This window comes from Chamaea fasciata, unplaced genomic scaffold, assembly GCF_029207755.1.
Source record: "Chamaea fasciata isolate MVZ Bird 193981 ecotype frontalis unplaced genomic scaffold, bChaFas1.0.hap1 SCAF_3, whole genome shotgun sequence".
In the NCBI taxonomy this organism is placed as follows: domain Eukaryota; kingdom Metazoa; phylum Chordata; class Aves; order Passeriformes; family Sylviidae; genus Chamaea; species Chamaea fasciata.
The window spans coordinates 69,995,303-70,015,452 of NW_027094088.1; the positions used below are offsets into that span (position 1 = coordinate 69,995,303).

Genomic DNA, 20,150 nt, shown 5'->3' on the forward strand with positions numbered 1-20,150 from the left:
TTCGGAGGAAACAGCATGTGACTAGGAAAGTGCTGAGCTATTTATGGGGCAGAAGACTTATCTGAGATTTTTTTTCCAGTTATTTCTCAGTTGACATACATGTCTTTGTATTGCTTTTGAATTAAAAAAAGCTTGAAATAAGAAACGAAAGGTTAATTTGTCTGTTACATTCACAGCACTGCTCAGAGCTCACGAGTTCTACCTTCACATTGACTTGCCGCTTGCATGGTGTGTATTTGCCTTGCAACTTCCATCGGATACATCCTCCATGCTACACAGAATCCATCATCTTTCATGGCAGTATCAGTCCTCACCTACTTACTTCATAATAAACACCTTTTATAAACATCTTTAGACTGATCTTCTTTTACTCTGGAGGGGGGGAAAAAAAGTAAAGCAATTACAATATAATTAGAGCACTTGGTTGGGTACTTTTATTAACAGCAAAGTTAATCTATTTATTAGAAACGGCAGCACTGGCCGAGTTCATTGTGTAAGTAAAACATTTCATGCAAAGCTGCCAAGTTCCAAAGGTATAGCCAAAAAATATAACTGCCAGAACTGGCCATAGGTTACAAAACCAGACTTCACTCTCCCACATTTTATTTTCTAATCTTTGGGAAACGATTTGGTTTTCTACAAGCTGTTAGTTGAAAGGGCACGTATGATTTGGCAGACTAATGTAATGTCTTATGTGCTCCTGTCAATTTCAGGGAAGATAAAATCTACAAGAATACTTAATTAAAAAAGAATGCGATGTCTGTTTTATAAATCACTGCTGCCATCTGCCCCCCAAACGCGGAGCATGGAAGCGGTCTTGTGTTTAACCAGCGTGGGAAAAAGCCTGGATCTGAAATAAACCAACTTACTGAAATAACTTTTCTTTTAAAGTACAGGCTTAAGCCTAACTCAGCACCAAACACCGGCGTTTCCTACTTGGCGCTATACACAGAAACCCGTGTTAAGGTCACATAAAGGCGGGCGGGCAGCTCTCCCACGGGTGCCTCCAGCTCCGGGCAGCGCCGGGAGCCGGAGCCCGCTGGGCCGGGCAGGGGCTGCGTGCGGGTGTCAGAGCCCGTGTGTGCGAGCAGCGCTCGGCGCGTTCCCCAGCTCCGCCCGCAGGGCTGCCCCGGGCTGACCCGCGGGCACGCCGGCGTGGGGACGGATTTACGGGACCGGTGCGCCCGCGGCCGGGGTCTTGGGAACTGCCGGGCGGTCCCTCCGCCGGCCCGGCCGGAGCCCGGCTCTGCCTAGGGATGACTCGGATCCCCCCGGTTCTGTCGCAGCCTGGCGGTGGCGGGACGCGAGTGGCGGGTGGGTGTTGGGCAGGCGCGCGGGGGGGATGCGGGACCGTGTGCCCGCGCGCGGCCACGTGCTCACCGCCACCTGCCGTGGGCACGCGCCCCCCGGCCCCCCCCGCGCGCACGTGCGCGGCCCGCGCCTGACTCTGCGGGGCTCGCGGGCGCCGCGTCCACGCGAGACCGCGCGGAGCGGCGCGGCCGCGCAAGGGCCGGGGAGGGCGGTGGGGGGCAGCGAGTCTTCCATGCGGCGGTGGCCGCCGGCAGCGAGCGCGACTCGGCCCCGCCGGTCTCCGGCCCCGTCACGCGGGGCCGTGTCCCTGAGCGGCGGCGGCCCCACGTGCGGCCGCGGGGTTCCGGGGAGGGTGTGTCGCGGGGCGGGAGCGTGGCTCCCCCGGCGGCGGGGCCTCTACCCGCGCGGCACCGAGTGGGCGGCGGGGCGCGCGCGGAGCGGGGGCGCGCGGGGTCTCCAGTGGGAACCGCGCGCGTTCCCAGTGGCAGCGCCGAGGAGGGCGGGGGGTGGGGAGCCAGGGGACGGGGGAGGAGCGGGCCGCTCTCCCCCCCACCCCCGCTCCCTCCCTCCCCTGCCCCTGCCCCGGGGCGGCGGGTGGCGCTGGCCGCGGCGGGTCGGGGCTCGGTGTCCTTGTGCGGAAATGACACACGGTCCCGTCACGTCACGCGAGAGCGCAGCGCGCGGACCCTCGCACACAAAGAGCGGGGGGGAAGCGCGGGCTCCAGCGGCGGCCGCTCCAGCCGCCCCCGCCGCCCCGGGGCTCCCGTGGCCCCGCGCGGAGCAGAGGTAAGTCTCGCTGCCGCCGCTGGCGGGGACGGGCGCCGTTCCACGCACCCCACGGCGAGCGGGGAGCACCGCCCCGGCGGGTGGGGGAGGAACGGGGGGGGGGGGGGACGAGCGGGGGAGGCGCGGGGCCGGCCCCTCCTCCGGCCGCCCGCGGGCCGGGGCCGCGCGGGCGGGGGGCTCTTTGTTCGCCGCTCCGAACGGCCCTGCGGCGGCGCGGGTCGCGCGCGCCCGGCTCGGTTGCCTCCATCCGCGGGGCTGGGGGAGAGGGACAACAGGGAGTAGGGGGACAGTGGAAGGGTCACGCCGCCGTCACCTCCAGCCTCACCTTAACCCCATCTTTCCCCCCCTCCCCCGTCCCCCGCGCGCCGGCCACATAGATCCGCCCGGGCAGGGTTCGGACCGGAAGCACCAACCGCCGCCTCCGCCTCGGGCTCGTGGGTCTGACCGCGGAAGCGGCCGCGGCCGCGCCGCGTGCGGGGCGCGCGGGGCGTCCCCCGCCGCAGCGCCCGCCCCCGGGCGGGGCCTCGCGCCGCCGCCGCCGCGCGCGCCGCTCCCACGTGGCGGCCGCTCCGCCGCCCCTCGGTGGGCGCGGGGGGAGTCCCGGGCGTGCGCGCGCTGCCGGGCAGCGGCACCGGCCCTGCCCGCCACGGGCCCGCCCGGGCACCGCCCCGGGGTGCGCGGGGCCACGCGTCCCCCGGGAGCCGGGGCCGGGGTCAGGGTCCCGCCCGTCCTATCGGACACGGCGGGAGGAGCGGCGGGCGGGTGGTTGGGCTGGAATTCGTGCCGGTCCTTGCTGGGTCGCGCTTTGAGGGGCCCGGTGAAGGGCACTGCGGGGGAACGGGCCGCCCCTGCCCCGATCATCTCCCCCCGAGTCACCCGCGGCTTCCCTGCGCTGCCTCCGCCGAGATCACCGCTGAGTGCCCCTGCCCCCATCGCCGCCCGCTTCCCCTGCCCTAGTCGCCTGCTGCCTCTACCCTACTTTTCCCTGCGGTGTGTCCACACAGCCCTTTGTAAATAGAAGGGAACAAACTCTGAACCAGCAGAATGCGAGCCGGCGGCAGGCCAGCAGCCATGTGACGGCTCCCACATAGCGTTGACGCAGTCCCAGAGGTTTTTTTGGGTTGAAGTGTGAGTAGGGTTTGTCGCTGCCACCTATAAACACAGTGTATGCCTGACCCATGGGGCAGAGACATCTAAGCAGGGAAAGAGAAACCTTTTCCCTGTTTCCGACTTGAATGATTTACATCCCAGAAAACAAGTAATTACCCCATATATGCTGGTACATTTTTTTCTTCTCCAGCTAAATCAAACTCAGCATTGGACCAACAGAATTTTTATCTTTGCTAAGTATTTTCATTGTTCGGGTAAGTTCAGTGGATAAAAATAAACCTAAGTTGAATGCAATTTGGAGGAGAATTTAAACTGTCTGCACAACGTTCAGATGGAATAGTATTTTACGTTAAAAGCAGAGTGAGAGGGGAGAGAGGAAAGCAAAATGTTTTTAATAGACCAGTGGAAAACACATGATTGAAGAAAAGACAAATTCATGCATTACTGCTGGAAATAAACCAGGTTAGTGTTTTGCTGACCCCTGCAAGATTAAATTGCTGTTTGGTAAAAGTACAGAGGACAGATTGAGAAAACTTCAGTTTTGGGCAAATTGTGAGAAAACTGAGAAGAGTGATTTTTTAAAAAATTATTTAATCTACATATTCAACTTAATTAAAACAAAATATGAAAGACCCAAATTAAGAACATGCCCTCTAAATCCTACTGGAAAAATACCCTTGTTGCAGGCTGGCTTCAGTGGAGACTTGAGGCTTCATGTCCTCCACAGGGCAGCAAAAGAGGTTTTCAAACTATGTTAAGTATAGAGATTGTTATTGTCCATAAGAGTAGTACTTTCAACAACATCTGCTGGTTCCTTAAAGTCTTTTTCTTTGTAGTTTTAGAACTCACTATTCAAGTATTTGTAGTCAGAATGCTTTTAACGTTGGAATACTGTTTTCTACGGTACTTAATATTACAAGTGTCAGTACTGGATTTGAAGAACAAATTTCATTGAGAAATAATGCTGCAGCACCCTTCTACCTCCAAATGAATAGAATAGAAGGCATTTGCTTTTAGTATTTGATACACTGTCTGCTTGCATTTTGCTCTTTGCTCAGTCAAATGAGGCAACATTCAGATGTCAGTTTCTTTAAGATGGGTGGTTAGTTTCAAGTAAGTTACCTGGTTTTTGTTTGGTAGGGTTTTTTTATTAAGCTGGTTTCAGGTGTTTGACTTCTTCAACCCTCTGCTTCTTCAAAATGTATAAGGCCTTGTCAAAATTATGTAAAATCCAAAGTCAAATCACTGGCCCATAGATCTGAACAAAAGGCAAACATTGCCTCTAAGAAATATATTTTCCCGCTCGGTCTTGGAGTGGTATTTATGTCTAATTTAGTTGAATTGAATTTCAGTTGCATTGTTTTTTACAAATTGGAGGAATCAAATCTACCCTGAGGATAATTGCGATATTGAAATTATTGAACCCAGTGGTACAGCTAGGAAATAAAAGATGCAGATTACTTGGCACCCAAAGCAGTACGCAGAACTTGCAGTTCTCTAGGTTTGTTTCTCAGCCCAGCAGGAGAACTTTCCAAGAGACAGCCTGGAAAGCAGCACATACCCTGAACAGGAGGCAGCTCCTGGGCAGCCTGAGCAGAGGGCACACGCCTCCAGTCCTTTTTGACTCTAGGACTCTGTAGCTCTGGGTGTTGAGAATTGTTGTTTCCTCTCATTATTTCCAACTGTTCTGTAGGAACCAGTCTTCCAAAATGTCACGAGGGACAGAGTTCCACACTGTTGCCAGGCAGCCCTCTGCTCACCTGCTGTGTGGAATGGGACTGTTTCCACCTACCCACACCAGCTTTCGAGGCTCTGGACTTTCCATGGGGGAAGCACTGGTTGCTTTCTGTGGTTCACCCAGTGCGTGTTATGAAATACAGGGAGAGACTCAGACACAGGGAGCAGGATCTCAGACACTGGAGTGTTCACTGAGATGAATTGATTAATCATTGTCACTTGCTGAGAATAGATGTACAGTGGTTTTGATTGGTTTGTAGTGTAATACCATTGCAGTTTTGTGATAAAGTCCTGTTACAGGATGGTATGTGTAAGAGGAGAGGATAATTTTGGCTGTTAAACAGCAGTTCAGTGTACACATCTTGTAAAATTTAGCTAGTGTCATCTTAAAAGATAAGCTCTTTTTTTGGCTATAATTTATTTAACTCTATTAGGATACCTATGCTGTAAGAGGGGTGTTATATATTTCACCACATGCTGAAAACTAAGGAAACTTAGTTTATTCCAGTTTATTTCACATATGTTATCAAACACATATTTAATGTTACTAGCAAACATGTATGTCTCAACGTTCGCCCAAATGTAAAAGAACATTTGACCTCTTGAGAAACAATACTCAAGAAAGAGCACTTTCCATTATGACCTGAGTTTTATATATGAAGCAATGTACCACCGTGAGGCTTTAAAGGGAATAAGCTTAATACACAATGTCTCAATCCATGTGTTTTTAATAACATTCTTGTAGTCAATAATGAAGAATTAGGGATATTCCTGCCAACTTACATGAAGAAGCTAAAATACGTAGTGGGACGATGTGCATCCAAGAAGCAACTTTACACATTTACCATGCATTAGTGAACTGAACAGTGCAGTGTTGTGCGAGGAGTTAATTCTAAACAGCAAGCTTCTATAAAATTGATAACATCATTATTGTTGTTTTATTATTTAGTATCTTGTTTAAGGTAGTGGTTAATTTTCATTTATGATTAGTGTTAAGAAGTGTGATGAAATCTGAATTGCTTTCCACATGCAGCATGTGTACAGTTTTATACTTTCCTATGTGGTTTTCACACTTTTTTTTTAATTTGTGAGAACTTAGTATATTTGATACGGGAGTTCAAAGAGTACAGAGTTACTTCTTTAGTTACTAACAGCAGAACAGCAGTATTTTTTCCTGGTGGAATTTTTTCGTTCCATTTTTAAGTCAGGATGTGAAAGTGATCAGTCAGGCTTTCTTAAGAATGATTGTAAAGGCAGAGAACTGCCTTTATCTTACATTAGGAGCAGAATCTTTTCTCCCCGCATTGTGCTTTTATAATGGTCAAAATCATTAGAGGGGTCAGGAAAGCATCCTCCAAGGCAAACACATGAATAATTGTTGGGTGGTAAACAGGAGGAGGAGAATGCACATTGTGGGAAGACTTAACTTATGAATCACTTAGGATTCAGTTTTGTTTTGTGTATCAATAACTAGATACACCTTCATGCTACTTTTAAGTAGCAATATGCATTATACTGGATGATATGAGACTGAAATACATTCCGAGTATGAGTTGCAATTTCCTCTGTTACTCATAAAATCTGTCGTACCCCAGTGCTTTCAATCCATAAGGCTTCAGTGCATAGTTTGGGTAGGTGCATTTTTGGTAAATGGATCGCGTGGTTCATTCTACGTGAAAAGCAGCATCAGGGTAGTCGTTAACACTGAATGCACAGAGACACATTCCCAACCTTGTTTTTAAGGTGTTCTTCCATACTTTGGAACTGCCAGCACTGCCCTATGCATTGAGCTTCTCTGTTAACCATGGGTAGTACCATTTCAACGTGGAATGTTGTTACCAAAGTGAAACAACAGTGCAATGAAGTGTACATAAGTGTACCTGGTACATTTTTGGAATAGAGGCAGATGTCTAAGTGAGAGTAACGAAGTAGGGAGTGTAAAGTCCCTTGACTGAACTGTCTTGTTCATTGCCTACTCTGATGAGAAGGGAGATCAGTGCATCTGCATCTGTGGAAAGGGTATTTGTCCAATGGTGACAGACAAGGTGTGCCAGGACCCCCCTTCTTTCCCTACTCCCTTGGATCTGGCTGCTGGCGTAGCTGCTGCTGTAGGTGTTTGGTTTGTTTTGGAATCTTTCTTCCAGAGGATTCACTAGGAAACAGGATGTAGTGCAGCATCTGTCTGTATCCCGGCAAGATAAAGCTGCCAAGGCCGGTTGCTCTGCCAGTCACAGTTGCAGGTATGGGCTCCCAGCTTCGGCACAGAGTGTTCACTCTTTCCTAGAACTTCCTAACAGCTGTCCTCTAGATAGTATTGAGTAATTATTAGGCTGAGGGTGATAAGTATATTTATCTTACGTTTTGAAAAAAGTACATGTAAGATTGAAGTACGTTTTGTATGCTCAGCATGACAAGGAACAACTGTTGGATGTGTGCTTTACTGTATGTATTTCTTACTGTTTTAAAGCAAAAATTGCTTTTTGCAGTATTTCGCCCCGAGATCTTTTAGACTTTTTTTTTTTTTACTTCAGCTTTGCTTAGTCTCACAGTCTGGGCCAGAATTCTACCTTAAAACAGACTTGGACACTGCTGCTTCTTTTAAAGAGAAAATAATTCCTATTTGTAAGTACTGATGCACAGAAAACAGTATTTTAACAAATATGAAATATTTTATCTTTAGTGGACTTGAAACAAGCAACAAAATTGTTGTTAATCTTACATATAAAGGCATGCATGTACAGACATACTCAGGGACAGATACAGACTTTGTCCCTTTCCATAAATCCTAATTTCCTATGGAAGCAATGATGCAATTGTTCTGTTGGAGCCTCCCTGTTGGCTCACTAGTCACTCGTGGGTCCACTGTGACCCAAATTTGGAGTGAGATGGTGGAATAAATAAGGTGTCGTTAAACAGCTGAACACAAGCAGTAGCTTGCAGGTATGAGGAATGATTTTGATTCCTCCTTCCCAGCCCAAACCTTGTGCATACTCCTGAGCTAGGCCCTTTACCTCTGAATTACAAGGAAAGTAACCTGGAAAAAAAAGAAGTGAGTTGTTTTCTGACGGTTTATGAAGATGGAAGGTTAAGGTGGGCACCCATGCTTGACCGAGGGAGCAGGTGGGGCTGCGAGGCAGGAAATCAGAGGGACAATTGAATCCTGTCTCTCAACAGAAGCTGTTGTATGTTAGATGTGCTTCATTTTCTTATAATACCAGAGTTCTTACATATCACACAAAGGAGACAGAAAGCTAGATAAGGATTCACTTTTAATTGTATTCTGGCAGTTTTCAAATTAAAAAAAAAATCAAAAGTTAGCACTCTATTTTGAATTTGTGAAAAAATGTTTTGACTCAATACTATTTGACCTGAATTCAGGGTAGCTTTGGCCTTCCTGATGTTGTTTTTCCTTCAGAAAGTTAACTGTTGCTTTGCTTTAATTTTCACTTTTTTTCCAGTGTTAAAGAGTGGCTCTTCATATAATTATCTCATTTATCTTGTCCCTTCAGTTTGGTTTTATTCTCTGACCGGAATTCTTCTAAAGCTTTCTTCCTATTTGAATAGTAGTAATAGCAGGAATTAGAAAGAAAATACAATTCTGTATATTCTCTCCTAAATATTTTGTATTGTTCCATCCACTGCCACCTTTTAGGCTTTTCTTCTGACTTTGTGGTTAACTGTTTTGCTGTGATGCAGCGGTTTAGGATGATCTGAAAAATCGTTTTGATTTCCATTTTAGAATATTCTGTAGCAGTATTGGTAGATTTGCGTACTGTCACCTCAGGCCCTCACAAAAAGCCTATGTCTCACACTCCTTCAGCTCTGACACGTGTTGGTCTTGTAGCGCAGCCCTCTGAGCCAAGCCTAGTGCAGAGTGGAAAAGTGCAAGGAGGATCCAGGCAGTGACTATCGGTGTCTGTGGGGTATCAGGGCAAAATACGACCATTAATACAATGGGATTTTCTTTAGGGCAAGGAGAGCTTTTTGATGGTGCTGTGAGAAGTAGGCCGCTGTAGGATTTTTCATGAAGAGCTGTGGTGGCTTTGTCTAAATCTATAAATACTGTTGAGTTAGTAAGACCTGGAATTAACCCATATCAGGGCTTACCAGGTGGTTTAGAAGTTGGTGTGGGCCACTTAGTCTCATGCTGTTATGTCTCTGGAGAGTTTGCAAAAATTGAAGTGACATGATTATAGTAGTGTTAAGCTGGCATAATTGATATACAGATCAATTTATAAATGCAAGTCCTGAAATAGGGAATTATGGTGGGTAAAAGGAGTAGGTATCTGAGGGGTTTGTAGTAGCTCTGTGTCCAACTGAGAGAGACTTATTTTTATATGTGATGATGAAAACAATCTTATGTTTTCCCCTTGAGGATGCCCTTTACGAGGCTGTATATAGGGATCTTCCCTGTGGAAGATCAGCACATCAAAGAGTATCTTGGCTTCAAGGGTGGCCCAGTATAAGCTGATTTGATAAATCTGTGCATCTTTTGTTTGGGTGCCACCCATTGTAAGTCATACAAAATCTAATCCAGAATGGAACCTCATAGTTACCATTACAGCCATCAAATTGCCTACAAATTGAAATTCATATCTACACAGCATTCAAGTGTTTACAGAGTTTTTTACCAGTATTTTGAGATGAAAAAAAAAATTATTATTTAGCATTATTCAGGAGAGAGGTACAGACTGTTTTTCCCTCCACAACAGATTCTCTGTCTTTCTCTCCCCATCTTTCTTACTAATTTCATTATCATTCCCACTCCTGGGCTGTATGTACACTTTTGATTGACTGGTTTTATTGACTTGCACTTGTAAAGCAATAATGTTAGGGGCCAGGTAAGCATAGTGCTGTGTGTGAGGAGCATGAGTGGAGCGTGACAGTTTGCCAGTCGCCGGCTCACCAGTGGAGAGTGTCAGTTTGCAGCTGCATGCCCTGTAAGGGTCAGGGATATCTGATTAAGTTGTTTGCTTTGTAGATCTCCAAAGATTTAGAATGTCTTTTAGGAACATATCCAGAGATTGATATTTGCCCCCAAGTAATTTGCAAAGTTAGTTTTCAAGTAAACGGAAATATAGTTGAGTTTTTCACGTGAGAAGTAACACTAAAATCACACTTGCATAATACATATATTTGCTTTTCCCTACAAAACCTGCATTATTTAGAGGCTGACAAAGAAAAAGGACTTACAGTAGATCTCTGTGCATTATTCTGCTTGGATTGATGCAATTTATATCAAAAGATCAGAGATTTTTAAATAAAAACTTACTCCAGCATGTATGTTACTATTTCTGATGAGTTTTCTCTGTGATGACTTTGTGTGATCCACAAGGACAATATGAAAACATTTCACTGTAATAGTAGTGATTTTGTACAGGATGAAGACTTTAATACAGTTAACTTCCATTTATATACTGCCAAGACACTTTACAGAGAAAGTTAGAATGACTTTTACTTTTTTCTATACCAGAAAAAGACATAGAGTTTTAAATAGTTCGCTACCTGCTGTATGTTATCAACAATATAATTTCCATGTTGACGGGTCTGTGGATGGCCATGAAGGTTATTTAAAATAACTAGTTACTACAAAAAAACAGACTGGAAAGACTGGGAGTTATCTGTGGGCTGTTAACTCAATACTTCTAGATGAAAAGTAATTACAGGAGGACGTATTACCTGATTCCAGAAGGTGCTGGTATTTATTTTTGTATTTTTGTTTTGTTCTTTAGTGAGATAGAAGATGAATTCAGCTGAAATCACTGATGATGATGAAGGTAAAATACTGTACTTTGTATAATTTTTGATCAGGCAAAAATACTTGTTGATTTAAAGCATGTGTCACCTAATAAAGATTGCAGTTGGATCAAGACAAATTACACTAATGTTTTTTAAAAAGCTATCTAAAACAGGGCATTATCTTTGTTAGTCTGCTCTACATCCTTCCTCCCCTCCAAAAAAATCTTCCTCCTGGAACATTATTTGTTTATACTTTAGATTCTTATTTGGAGAAGAAACTATAATTTGCTGCAAAACTGAATGATTTGATTTTGAGGTGGCCCCAATATACACTTACCATAGAAGCCATAAAAAATAATGAAGTTCTTCAAAACATGTTTTCATTAAAAAAAACAAACCACAGAACATTACCATAAGTATGTCATCGTTTTCTGGAGAGGGTGCTTTATCTTTGTAATCCTTTTCTTTTTTCAGTAAAAATTCCTAAAAAAAATGTGAAAGTAGAAACAGAAAATGAAGATGAAGCTCTAGACTGCTCAGTGACTTCCAGATCTGCTGAGAAGCAGTCACTGGATGGTGCAGTGACTTGCCTACAGGATTCCAGCAAACGGAAGCAGACCTCCCTTGGCTGTGATGGGTCAGGAGGCCAGCAGGATGCCTTACCCAGCGTGAAGAAGAGACGCTTTATGCAGGAGGTGACTTCTCTATACATGACAGTGATTTTTTTGGCTGATATTTCCTAGGCTAAATTCACTGCTGCTATAAGTAGAATACAAGTCTTTTAAGTAAATTTGTATTGGTAATGAGTTTGTTGTGGCTAATCTTAAGCCAGTTTGCACACAGCTGGGTATTCTCTAAATAACGTGGGAGTGATCATATTTATGAAATACAGTTATAGGTTAATTCATTTATGTGAATTATATTTTCGTTGTTCAGCAGATAACACGGGAAGGGGCAGTGATGTGGAGTAACTGGGCATGACTGATTACAGTCCCTCTCATGTCACACAGTCCTTCAGCTGGATCCTGAGTGGTAGAATCAGGGCTGTAATCCTTTCTTCTGTGATAAAGATTTAATGTCAGTGAGACATTAAATTAGTATATTATATAGTATATATTAAGTTAGTATATTATATAGTATAAATTAGTGTATTATTTGCAGGATAAAAACGCAGGGATGCAGCAGATTTCAGCCATATCAAGAGTGGAATGTATTACAGCATCTGCTGTGGCATCCCACTTGGGACAATCCAGATATTTCTCTAGCCAGTGAAGGAGATGCCCAGTCTTTTCTATTATCCTGACCTTGTGTTTCGCCTCTCTAGCAATGGCAGATTTTAATTCATCTCTGCTGAAATTGTGCAAGTTTCTTTTTGTCCTTGTTTTTTTCAGTAAGGGAGAGCAATGGTCATCTCTTCCTATAAAAATCTTCTGCATGTGGGAAAATTCATGTGATGTTGTCCACCCTCAGTCCTTCCTTTCCGAGATTAAACTTCTTTTTTTCAGCTCTTTTTCAGGAGTCACCTTATATTTTTGTTGTTCCGTTTAAGAGTCCAGAAACACTAGTGTCTGGTGTTGGATAGTCACATCTCTCCTGCCACCCTCTAGAGCAGTATAATGACCTCCTGTTTTTCACACTCAGCACTTTATTAAAATAACCTAGATTCAAATTCATCCTCTTTTGAATAACTTCAGGCCCTGGGTTATATTTAGTTTGTGACCTATCCTAATGCACGTATCCTTTTCTGCTCTTCTGCTACCTAGCCAGTTACTCCATGTTGTGTTTGCACATTTCATGTCTCCTTTATAGCCATAGTTCTCTGTGATTCTTTTTCATGACTATCATCTCTCTGACTTCTTAGGGCTGTTTTTTTCCCCTGAATGCCTGTGGTAGGTAGGTTTTAATCTTATTACACGGTTTCTTTCTTTCCCTTTCTCTTTTTCTTTTTACAATTGTTTTCCTTACATTCAGATTCTTAAAAGAGCATTATAATGGTCTCTGAACTGTGCTTGCTTTGCATTTTCCTGTTTGCCATTAATAAATTTTAAAATTTAATTTGAAATTAATGATAACTTTGGATTTATAATATTAGAAGTTGACCCAGTAATAACGATGAAAATTCATTCTTGGCTGACCCCAGTGAATCAGCATGTTTAGTTAAATAACCACCCAGAAATAGTCCTCAATCTTAACAGCATTTTTAAGTTAATTACTCCTCTAGAACAACCAATATGTTGTTTAAATTGATGACTTTATTAACTATTTCCATTTAAACAGTAGGAAAACCTTAATTATTTTAAAGAATGTTGTGCTTGTATATTTTTACTGCACGTCAGATTGGCATCTATCTATGATATAAACAGAGCTGTACTTCTTTTGGGCTGGTAATTATATTACTAAATTACTTTTTATCTTAAGACTTCACTTTTTTGAAAAAAATTTTGAATTCCACTTCATAATCAGGAATTAATTTTCCATGATTTTCTTTGAACAAACAAAGTGTAGAAGGTTGTAAGTTTTAGAAAGTTACGTGCAGGACTTTTCCGTATTATGTGTCTGAAACAATCTGTGTCTCTTGCTCATGTATTTATTTACTCTTTACGTCTGTGTTTGAATACTGTGTGCTGTATTCTTACAGATATTTAGACTTTGTTTATTAAGCATAACAAAGGTCATAAATGGACTCGAGCATTGAACAGAACAATAACTAAACAACTTTTAAAACTTGGCTTAGGATTCCAAGAGAGAATGTGAGAGACTATTTCACAATTTCTTGTATGGGTCTGTGTTTTGCAAAATACTGCACTTTGCAAATATTCATTAAATGTTTAGAACATAAAAACTTGCTGTGCAGCTGTAGTATAAAAGGCATAAAAAGCAGCACAATCTTATATACATTGAATCTCATAGAACAATATCTTTGCTGCTTCTTTGATAATTCATTCGAACTGCTCATCTTAAATGGGTGCAGTATTATCTGAAATTCATGGATGTTTAAAGATCAGTGTTACAGAAAACTAATTAGTTAAATTGGAGAATTTACAAAAGCCATGTATTTATGGTGTGGATAGTGCTGTTCCCAGATGGAAACTATAGACAAGATAATTAAAAGCAAAATGAAAGAAAATGAGAATGCATCTGAACTAAAATATCCTTAAATATTTTTAAGGCCCAAATGTTTTGTCATCTGCTAGGAGAACGCTGGCTGTGTGTTTCTGAAATGCAAATCCATCCTGCAGCCAGATCCAGTCCCTGGGAGCTGTGTCAGTAAGGGCAGAAGTTCAGCTGCCATTGTAGTGAAGATCTGCTGTAGTTCTTAGCATGAGCTCCAGAGCACCATGTCCAAAACTGAGACTGCAAACTTTGATGATCTTGCTGTCAAAATAATGAATTTGTGTTCTTTAATACGCATTCTAATACTGATTTCGCCTGACTTTGTGTGTGGGGTGCACATTAATAGATGTTACCCTTGTATTGCCAAGTTTTATTATATAATTAATTAGGGAAAATAAACAGCAGGAGCTCAAATGAGAACTGACAGATACCTGGTGGCCTGTGGCAAGCTATTTAGCAGCAAGGTATTTCAGTAGTAGAGAAGGAATTGAAAGAGTCATACACTGTTTCTGAAGGAATATTTGATATACTCGGTTAACAGGAGTGTTAATGAAAGAGCAACTTAGGTGGTAGGTCTCACTGGTTGTGTAAGAAATGTTTTGACTTTTTCTTTAGATCTAAAATAGTAAAAAGCTCTGTAATTCACTTTGTGTGCCTGACTGGGGAGCAGTATTGTGCTTACTGTCAGTGGAGATTTTCATGGCCTGCTTTCAGGTGATTCTGTGTGGCAGAGAGCTCTGTTACCACCTGGCACCTCTGTTTCTTCACTGACAAGTCCAGGTGGCACATGACAACTTCAGTCCCTGCTCAGGAGCCTGCAGTTAGGTGGGGGCAATGTGGATTTCAGTCTGCTCGTGGTTCTGTCACAGTCCCTGTTCTGGCTGTATTATGAGTAGGACTGGAGTGGGACAGTCTTCTAAATGGGACCAGGAAGTCAGGTGTCCTAGGCACCATGACAGCCAGGGATTCTGCACACTGAAATACATTGCCTTTGCATTGCATTTTCATTTGATCATCTCTCCACACAGCTTTGGATGTGCAAACATAAGGTTTTGTATGTAGGGTGAAGTGATGTGAGAGCAGAACTTGGAAACAGCTTCAGTTTAATTGAATGCTGGTTTCTAAACTTGGAGTGGAAACCAGCTCTTGTTGTTTCTGAGTCTCCTTTGAGTATACATTGCATTAGAAATTAAAAAATAATTAAATTCAATTTGTCACTGCAGTAAGCAGATGCCAAGCATGAGTACACATAGGGACCACATTGATTTCATGAGTTACAGTTCTGTTTCTTCAGAAAGAAACCTTAATTCAAGTTCCTCACTGTAGGACATAATGGGGTCTTCACTAGAATTTCAAATTGTGGCTCTCAGCTGAGACCTGAAATCTGTGTTTCATTTGTTTTAATACTTGAGTGCAAATTCTGTAGTTTTTTTATCTAATTAATGTTCTATAGAACAAGCCAAGAAAATTGTTTCAGTATGGAAACATTTAAAAATCTGGGAGTGTTTTCTCATGTTTGAGTTCTCTGTGTTGAATTTTGATTCTGTTGTATCTGCTTTACTTTTAAAAATTATTTGCAATACCCATGTGTTTGCAAAAAAAACCCCAAATCACCCGGACCCTGCATATCTGCTGTGAGATGATGAAAAGGCTTGGTTGCAATTTTAAGCAATAAGGAATAATTACAAATAATTGAGAACATAAAGTCCTTAAGAATTCATTACTGGCTTTACATTATATATAAATTTTTATAGTTTAAATAATTTAGAAAGTTAGAAATCCATGAGTCTAAACTTCCTTGCCTTTCAGAAATAAAGAAATCTTCTGTAAGGCTTCTTTTTTAAAAAGATACAGTACCAAGGTACTTTACACTTTTTTATTATTTAAATAGAATACCTTTTTAAAATTAAGTCATTTCTAGGATTTGTTTAGTAGTTTTACCCCATTATAAAGATTTTTTTAAAACATGTATACAAACCTTTCACATCAGAAAAAAGAGAATAAGCATATTTTTTGTGGTCTATAGCCTTTGTGACATTTTCAAAAGCTAACCTAAATAGAGTGCTGGAATGTTAAATGCAGTTGTTGAAGGCAATGGCAAGGTCATAGGACTAGGAGTCAGAAAATCTAGATGCTATTCTTGGCTCTGTTGCTGACTTGTTGCCACCCAAATTCTTTACAGCCCAAGATCCTCATATGCAAGGTGAAGCCTAATGATACTTAATTTGGGGGAGTAATTAGAGCTCTGTGGGTAGAGAGTACTAGGAATTAATATTGCATTTCTGTTCCATGGAGAAAACCATGAACCAAAAAAAGGAAAATAAAAGTGAAATCTAAGTAATACGTTACTGTATTTTTATTTTTCTTAGTGATTTTATTAAGTTTTATTATTTAACCCAAATCCTCCGGAGAAAATTTGACTTTGCATATTTATGTAACAATGCCTGCTTAAGGAGCACATATTTATAGCTAATGCCTTTAAGGCAGTCTTACTAATACAATATTTATTCATTTGAAGGGCTCCCTTTCAAACATGAGGAACAGAGATGCTGGCTCACCAACTCAGGTAAATGCAGAGCAGCCAAACAAGAACAAGAATTCTAATGTAACATGGCTCTGTGAAGAAGAACCCTTCAGTGACATAATCACTCCATCTTACAAAAAACCTCTCTATGGCATCTCACACAAAATCACAGAGAAGAAGAACCCACCAGGAGCAGAGCAGTTTGCTTCTTACGAGTTGTTTGAAAAAATCAACCCCAGCAGTCCCTCGCAAATTCGGACTTTGAACGATCAACGCAAAAGAGACTCGGCCACAGCCATTGCAGTAGCAGCAGCCACAACAGATTCAGAATCAAATATATATTCTTTGATACAGAAAATGTTTTACACGCTGAACACCCTCAATACCAATATGACTCAGCTTCACAGTAAAGTTGACCTGTTGTCTCTGGAGGTTAGCAGAATTAAAAAGCAAGTCAGTCCAGCAGAGTCAGTCGCTGACTTCAAGCCTCCCCCAGAGTACCAGCTGACTTCTACAGAACTCAAGCAAATCATGGATCAAAGCACATCGGGCGGAGACCTGGCTTGCCGGTTGCTCGTGCAGCTCTTTCCAGAGCTCTTCAGTGATGACGAGTTCGGCAGGAGCTGCAGTGCGTGTGGCTTTCTCAACAAAAGGAAACTTGAATCTCTTCATCTGCAGCTTATTCGTAACTATGTGGAGGTTTGTTATCCTTCTGTGAAGAATACAGCTGTGTGGCAGCTGGAGTGTTTGCCTCAAGTCAATGATTTTTTCAATAGATTTTGGGCTCAAAGGGAAATGGAAAACAGTCAGCAGAATGTGCAATCATCCAGTTTTTATGAGACTGAACAGGTTGAATCCTCTCATTTTATGGAGGATAAAGAGCAGGAAGAAGCTTTGTCCTTGGACAGGAGTAATGTCATTGCCTCAGATTACATGCTGGATGCTCAGGATCTCAATGAATTTCTAGATGAGGCTTCTTCACCAGGGGAGTTTTCTGTTTTTTTGTTACACAGACTGTTTCCAGAACTCTTTGACCACAGAAAATTAGCTGAAAGGTACAGCTGCTTTGGAGACTCTGGAAAACAACTGCTGGATCCTCATCGGCTTCAAATAATCCGTAGGTACACTGAAATTTACTTTCCAGATGTACAAGAAGAAGAAGCCTGGTTGCAGCAGTGTGTTCAGCGAATAAATGATGAGCTTGAAAGTACGTACATGGATGGAAGTGAATGTGACCAGATGAGAGATGACTGTTACGATTCTTCTAGTTTACCAGATGATGTATCAATCATAAAAGTAGAAGACAGTTTTGAATATGAAAAGCCTGGCAGACGGTCAAAAAAAATTTGGCTTGTACCCATAGATTTTGACAAACTTGACTTTCCCCCTCCTGATTTTGATGTCCCTGTCCCAGATTACCTACTGAACAAAGAACAGATTAAAAGCATTTATGAAAGCAGTCTTTCCATAGGCAACTTTGCCTCTCGATTGCTTGTTCTCTTATTTCCTGAACTATTTACACATGAAAACTTACGGAAGCAATACAACTGTAGCGGCTCTTTAGGCAAGAAACAGCTCGACCCCACTAGAATTAAATTAATTCGACATTATGTGCAGATACTGTACCCCAGAGCAAAGAATGACAGAGTGTGGACATTGGAGTTTGTTGGGAAGCTTGATGAGAGGTGTCGACGCAGAGACACGGAGCAAAGGCGCTCGTACCAGCAGCAACGGAAAATCCACGTGCCAGGGCCCGACAGGAGGGAATTTCTCACCTATGCAATAAACCCTGAGAGATTTCGGGAAGAATTTGAAGGGCCGCCACTGCCACCGGAAAGAAGTAGCAAGGATTTTTGCAAGATACCACTTGATGAACTTGTTGTCCCTAATCCAGACTTCCCTGTGCCTTCTCTGTATTTGCTGTCGGATAAGGAGATAAGAGAGATAGTGCAGCAGAGCCTGTCCGTCGGCAACTTCGCTGCCAGGCTTCTCGTAAGACTCTTTCCTGAACTCTTTACTCCGGAGAATCTGAGACTGCAGTACAACCATTCAGGTGCTTGTAATAAAAAACAGCTTGATCCCATCAGACTGAGATTGATCCGTCATTATGTGGAGGCAGTTTATCCTGTGGAGAAAATGGAAGAAGTGTGGCATTATGAATGTATACCGAGCATCGATGAAAGGTGCCGGCGTCCTAACAGAAAAAAGTGTGATATACTGAAAAAAGCTAAGAAAGCAAAAAAAGTGACAGGCTCTTTAAACTGCTAAGACTTTGACCACTAAATTATTGTCAAGCGTATGCTTTGGTTTAGACTGAAGGGCCTGTCGGGAGCTGAGGGTTCTCAGCACGTGGGACAGTCAGGCACTAAATTTGTTGCGTTTCAGTGTGTGTGTTGCGTTTCTGTTGGCACCACAGCAGTGGGCAGTGGCTGACTACATTTGTACATGGGTAAAGACCATCAGTGACAGCTATCAATGGCTCATGAAGAACTTGATATTCACTGGTGCAAATACATGTATTGAAACTATTGCTCCACTCCCCATTTCTGCATCTTTCTTTTCTATCACTTTCTAATAATAAAGATTTTTTTTTAATGGTTGTGCTCTTCAAGAGCAGTTTTTCATTATACCGTTATAAACAGTATTTTTAATTAATTTGGATTTTGAAATGTGTAGACTTAAGTTTAATTTAAATTTGAAAGTGCCATTTTCATTGGAAATCATTAGAATATTAGACTTTGCTTCTACAGTAACTGCAGCTTCACACTTGTTTTGTTCTTTGTGATATTGAGGTACTGAATGTTATAATACTGTGTCAAACAGTGGGTCAGAATGGTGTCATTTGCATTTTTGACTGTTACATTGGTTTTATTTCTAAAATCAAGAATTTCCTGTTCAAGAATTGAGACATGAGCATAGACACTGTGTGAACGGGGTTTTTTTGTGTTGACACCACAAGCTTTATCCTGTCCCTGTGAGTTCTGTTATTGTTTTGTCCAGTGTAACTGCTGGAGTAACTGAGAATTGCTCATCTTGAGTAAAGCCAGCAGAACAGACCCAAGCCTATACCCATGGAATGTCTTCCTGTCACCTGCTTGCCACCCTGTTTGTAAAATAGCAAAAGCAGCAGCAACATCAAAAAGACCTGAAACAAGAACTTAAAAAAATTTTAGACCTTACTTTCTATCAAAATCATGATTCCAAAAGTTTCCAGTGTTGATATTGAACTGCATATATAAAAAGTATGTGCAAAGATTGGTTTTGTGGTGAAATCCAGTGTTTCAGGGTCGCAGCATATGAGCTGTGGTAATGTAACTCATTCTTTCCATGAATGCAGTAGCATCTGGATATTTTAGGTGTAGGGATATGGAACTCCCTCACTTTGCCAAATTGTTTTTGTGTAATTAGTAGCTATTTGGAGACAGAACTGTGTATGTATAACTTAGGTTCGTACGGTCAAGTTTGCATCATTAATATGTTCAGGTGTAACAAAGACCACCCAGAACCCAATATGAATTTGCTGTATGACTTGTCACTGGAGAGTGGTACTTTAAAACTAGTTTTCTCTTTCTTTTTTACAAAAATTTAAAACTGATAGAAATGGTGAGAGAGAGTCAAATATGGATTCTAAATACAGTAAAGACAGTGGTTGCCTACAGAGCATCACTGGAACACCTTGGAGCAATTGTTGATGTTCTCTGTGGTCCTTTTCTGTTGTTTACTTAGATGGGTCATAGCAAATATTAAGTCAGTTCCAGTGTAATTTTCTATTTTAGCATTTGTAAGGAAGTACAAAATATTTGATATTTTTACTTCAGATTTTTAGAAT

At 42.5% G+C, this 20,150-nt stretch overlaps 1 protein-coding gene across 2 annotated transcripts; it reads left to right on the top strand.

Moving 5' to 3' along the window:
- The first annotated feature begins 1,198 nt into the window (after positions 1-1,198).
- BEND3 (BEN domain containing 3) lies at positions 1,199-19,891 on the top strand. 2 transcript variants are annotated; one of them, XM_066179466.1, is made up of 4 exons: positions 1,199-1,314; positions 10,677-10,721; positions 11,158-11,378; positions 16,316-19,891. In XM_066179466.1, the coding sequence occupies exons 2-4, from the start codon at positions 10,688-10,690 to the stop codon at positions 18,587-18,589; spliced, it is 2,529 nt and encodes an 842-aa protein (XP_066035563.1). In that variant the 5' UTR covers positions 1,199-1,314; positions 10,677-10,687; the 3' UTR covers positions 18,590-19,891. The 2 variants fall into 2 exon arrangements, with proteins under 2 accessions (XP_066035563.1, XP_066035562.1); XM_066179465.1 differs by lacking the exon at positions 1,199-1,314 and adding an exon at positions 1,912-2,097.
- Positions 19,892-20,150: the final 259 nt, after the last annotated feature.